At 40.7% G+C, this 4091-nt stretch overlaps 1 protein-coding gene and 2 non-coding genes across 3 annotated transcripts in view; 1 reads left to right on the forward strand and 2 right to left on the reverse strand.

Annotated features, from left to right (window-relative positions):
• Positions 1 to 2251: 2251 nt before the first annotated feature.
• Positions 2252 to 2361, reverse strand: trnal-caa. Its single transcript has 2 exons — positions 2324 to 2361; positions 2252 to 2296 (listed from the first exon to the last, which is right to left on the reverse strand). It is a non-coding gene; the product is annotated as a tRNA-Leu (tRNA).
• A 329-nt stretch (positions 2362 to 2690) lies between these two features.
• On the reverse strand, positions 2691 to 2800 carry trnal-caa. Its single transcript has 2 exons — positions 2763 to 2800; positions 2691 to 2736 (listed from the first exon to the last, which is right to left on the reverse strand). It is a non-coding gene; the product is annotated as a tRNA-Leu (tRNA).
• A 201-nt stretch (positions 2801 to 3001) lies between these two features.
• The window catches only part of dhrs12 (dehydrogenase/reductase (SDR family) member 12), a 25188-nt gene continuing 24098 nt past the window's right edge, over positions 3002 to 4091 (forward strand). Inside the window, exons 1-2 of the mRNA XM_017421082.3 lie at positions 3002 to 3186; positions 3656 to 3789. Coding sequence (XP_017276571.1) covers positions 3119 to 3186; positions 3656 to 3789 — 202 coding nt within the window. The 5' untranslated portion in view covers positions 3002 to 3118. The remainder of the gene's footprint in view (positions 3187 to 3655; positions 3790 to 4091) is intronic.

Below are 4091 nucleotides of genomic sequence, written 5' to 3' on the forward strand. Positions count from 1 at the left end.
AGAAGAATGAGAAGCTGGAGAAATACCAAGGACTGAAAGAGGAAATAAAGAAACTGTGGAAAGTCAAGGCCTCAGTGGTACCAGTGCTCATTAGAGCACTCGGTGCTGTGACCCCCAAACTGGAAGAGAGGCTCCAACAGATCCCAGGAACAACCTCAGAGATCTCTGTCCAGAAGAGTGCAGTCCTGGAACAGCTAAGATACTGAAGAGGACCCTCAAGCTCCCAAGCCTCTGGCAGAGGAGCAGAAAAAAAAAACAACTTGAAACAAACTTCTTCTTTCCTTCGGATGCTTCCTTCTGTGAGCAAACTCACAAAAGATTTAGCAATTGTTTAAAAATGGATGCCCTTCCTGACGCCACCTGGGGTCAAACCTGCAGTCTCAGGACCTCCTAACAAGCTATTTCAACCTAATGTAGCTGATTCTCACAACAAACCATGGTCTCATAGTGGGATATTCAAAAGATATTATTAGTTTGAATTTAATTTGTATAAGCAAATGCAGCTTTAAACTTTGATGTTCAAATGTCTTTTTAACCCTGTCTAGTTCTCTGAACTCCGAGACATCTTGTATGGTTATCACACAGCTTCATATTCCCGATGCTTTCAAAATAAATAGTATTTATGTGGACCATCAAAAAGTGACACCCAGGTGTATTTAACACAGTGGAACACATAATAAAGGATGTTTCCACAAGTCCTTAAGTGTTTGGGGTCTCGCTACATCTGGCACGCTCACTGTTTTTTGGTATTTTGAGTTAGTTTTGAGTTTCATCGTATTCCAGGTTTTTTTTAGTCAGGCTCTCCGGGTCCTCTGCCACCGATTCCTCAGTCATCCTCACCTTCAGTCAGTCACACCTGCTGCTGTTCATCTGCTCACCTGTTCAGCATTTATACCCCCAGGTCTACAGCTCTGTGTCAGATCCTCCTGTTCCCTGCTCCCTGTTGCTTTGTGTTCCCTGCTGTTCCCTCAAGATGTGTTCATGTTGTTTTGCTGCCTCGTCATCTTTTTTTTTTTTCCTAATTAAAGTTTCAGTTTTATTTTTAGTCCACCTATGTGCCTCCATTTTTGCGTCCTCTGAATGCATCGTTTCGACAGACTTGCTCTGAGGTACACTTAGTGTCTTCACAGCTGCTGATACTGAGCAAGAGCAAAAACTTGCATAGAGAGTGGACAGCAAAGCAAAATATACTATACAAAGAAATTATTTTTAAAGTGCAGTCAAAACCTATTCTGAAGAAACACTAAAGGAAGAAAAATTCTCTTTCAGCAAAATAATTTTTGTGATAATTGAGGATGCAGAGGTTTAAATTCAAACAGTTTCTGGTGCAGTTTAATTTCAAAATTTGCAAATACATGGGAAGAAATGTTTTTTTTTACAATTTAATACACAATTCCAATACCAATTCCAACATTAAGCTCCAAAAAGTAAACTAGGTAAAATGCTCATACATTTAATGGCATATATAGACCTCAAACAAAAGCTATATAAAAAATGTTTTATAAAGTAATTGGTTTTGAAAATAAATAAAAAGAAAGGTTTTAAGTAAGTTGCATGATGTTTAAGATGTGGCATTAGTCACAGCAAGTCCCTGAGACCACCTGTTAAATCTTTCTTTTACTTCCTTCCTAAACAACACTGCCATCTAGTGAATAAAATTGGTATTTAGTGCATTTTTCCCATTCATGATCAGGTTTTTGTACTCGGTCTATTAATATATGAGCAACAAAGACAGGATGCCTTTTGGTTTTTACTGTGAATGCTGAAACAACCAGATGAAACCTGTTTGAGAAAATCAGGCTGCAGAAACATTTTTTGGACATTTGAAGATTTTGTGGCAGTGTAAATGTTAAGTGATAACAACACGGACTTGTGGAAGTCAAGGTGCAGGGAAAATGCAAGCCAGGAAGTTTTTTTTTTGACGCATGAGGGTAAAAACAGCTCCAGAAATGAGTTTTACTTCCGGGACAAACTGAAAAGTTGCGCACTGAACTAAACCACTATAATAAACTCAAGATGATTGTTTGTTAACACAAGAGTTGCAAACTCTGGAAAATTGAGATGAAGAAACCTAAACATGTATTACAACTGCCTTATATCAGCATTTACTTACAAGCCATACTTTTTGTTATCCCAAACCTACGAATGTTTGATGCTGTTTGTATCTGAATAAGTGCGATTTGACAAGAAAAGAAAAAAGGTTCTTCAGTTAAAAAGTAAATTTCTTGAAGTCACGCGTTCAAAAAGTTGCTGTCAGAAGTGGGATTCGAACCCACGCCTCCATGGGAGACCAGAATACCCGTTTCAGAGGAAGGTGCTACACCTTGAGTCTGGCGCCTTAGACCGCTCGGCCATCCTGACAACTCCGCCTTTCACTTTGGTAACAGGCCTTTTAACAGCTGATGCAAAACATGTATTGATTTGGTGTTTCTGGTTTTCATAAGCTTTTTAAGGATAGCGCATGATGTACATTACTTGCGTGATCGTAAAACGAAGTAATGCAGTGAAAGTTCAAGCTAAAACTTTGAGCAGCAGTCAAGATACGCGTTTCCATGAGCGTCAAACCGGAAGAAGACGTTCGCCTAAAAAAAATGTCTGCGTCCATTATGATAGCTCGTCTCCGGTCTTAGCGGCAGTTTCTTGTGAACGTTAGTTAAAGAAATAGAAATACTGAAGGGTTTTAAAAGTATTGTCAGAAGTGGGATTCGAACCCACGCCTCCATTCGGAGACCAGAAGCCCCGCTCATCTGGGAAGGATCTACCTTGAGTCTGGCGCCTTAGACCACTCGGCCATCCTGACAACTGCGCGAGACGGACTGAAATACTTGATTATATGGTCGCACTTTTCTACGTCATCTATGTTGTCTGCTTGTTTGTATTTTCGTTTAACAACCTGACATCCTAAATCCGACAGATTACACAGTTTTGCTTTGCTCGACGAAGCTAACAATAATAAGCCGAAACATCCACGAGGGGTGCTGTACATGTCTTGTTATAAAATGCACTTCCGGTTGTAGGACACGTGAACTCCTCGCCCGTGTTCCTGTCTTCTTATAAAACAAGGAGAGCAGACTGTTTAAATCCGGCCGGGCTCTTTGACAGCAACGAGCTGTTTTGCATGCGAGTGAAAATGTCCATTTATAGGAATGCGGTTTGGTTTGTGAAGGGACTCCAGGAGTACACGAAGTAAGTGGAGAGCATGTTGTTTTCTGTTCGAAGTGGTCAAATGTTGTGTTTTTATGATTTACGCAACACTCACAAAGCCTTAAGTAACGTTGCTAAGTCAGTGATATAATTAGACTATTATACAGATAAACATTATCTAACAGGGATATTCTTGTTCTTATGTATTTTGCAGAGACCTTTTGAAACATTGCCATCACACAGATACATTTCCATTTGACAGATATTTCTAAATTGATTAATTAGGTTTGCTTTTCCCAAGTAAATTCTCAAAGCCAGCTTTTACAACATACAATCAAAACAAAGGAATACTGTTTAAACACTCATTCTGGCTTTATTCTAATTGTTATCATAATATAGGAATAGGTCTGACACCATTAGGTTCATGTAAAATGTATGTTGCTCCTTCTTTTCTCCTGCTCTGATCATATGGGTGGAAATGACCCAGTCCTGTTCTCTCTCACCCTAACAGGGGCGGCTATGAAGCTGCAGCGAAGCATTTCGCTCCTGCCGACTTGGATGTGAACCTGAGTGGAAGGTCTTTTATCATCACAGGAGCCAACAGCGGGATTGGGAAAACTGCAGCGCAGGAAATTGCCATCAGAGGTGAGTGTTTGAATATAGTTTTTTGCTGTTGCGTTTGTTAAGGTTAAAGTCCCTCTGCTGGTTCATAAATGACCCCAGCATGCTGGTCTGACCGCCACTAAAAGTGTGAATCACTCGGGGCCTTTTCATTGCGCAGCTTTGTGGCCCTGTTTATATCTGGTTGATGACTTTTGAATCAGCATGGCCGGCTCTGAGCCGTAACCCACCGTCAACGTCAACTCCTGCTCCGCCAAAAAATAGCAAACAAGCAGCTGGAACCAAAACGGCACCACCGACCACGGTCCCAAGGACAAAGCGACCAG

Source organism: Kryptolebias marmoratus, linkage group LG6, assembly GCF_001649575.2.
Source record: "Kryptolebias marmoratus isolate JLee-2015 linkage group LG6, ASM164957v2, whole genome shotgun sequence".
In the NCBI taxonomy this organism is placed as follows: Eukaryota; Metazoa; Chordata; class Actinopteri; order Cyprinodontiformes; family Rivulidae; genus Kryptolebias; species Kryptolebias marmoratus.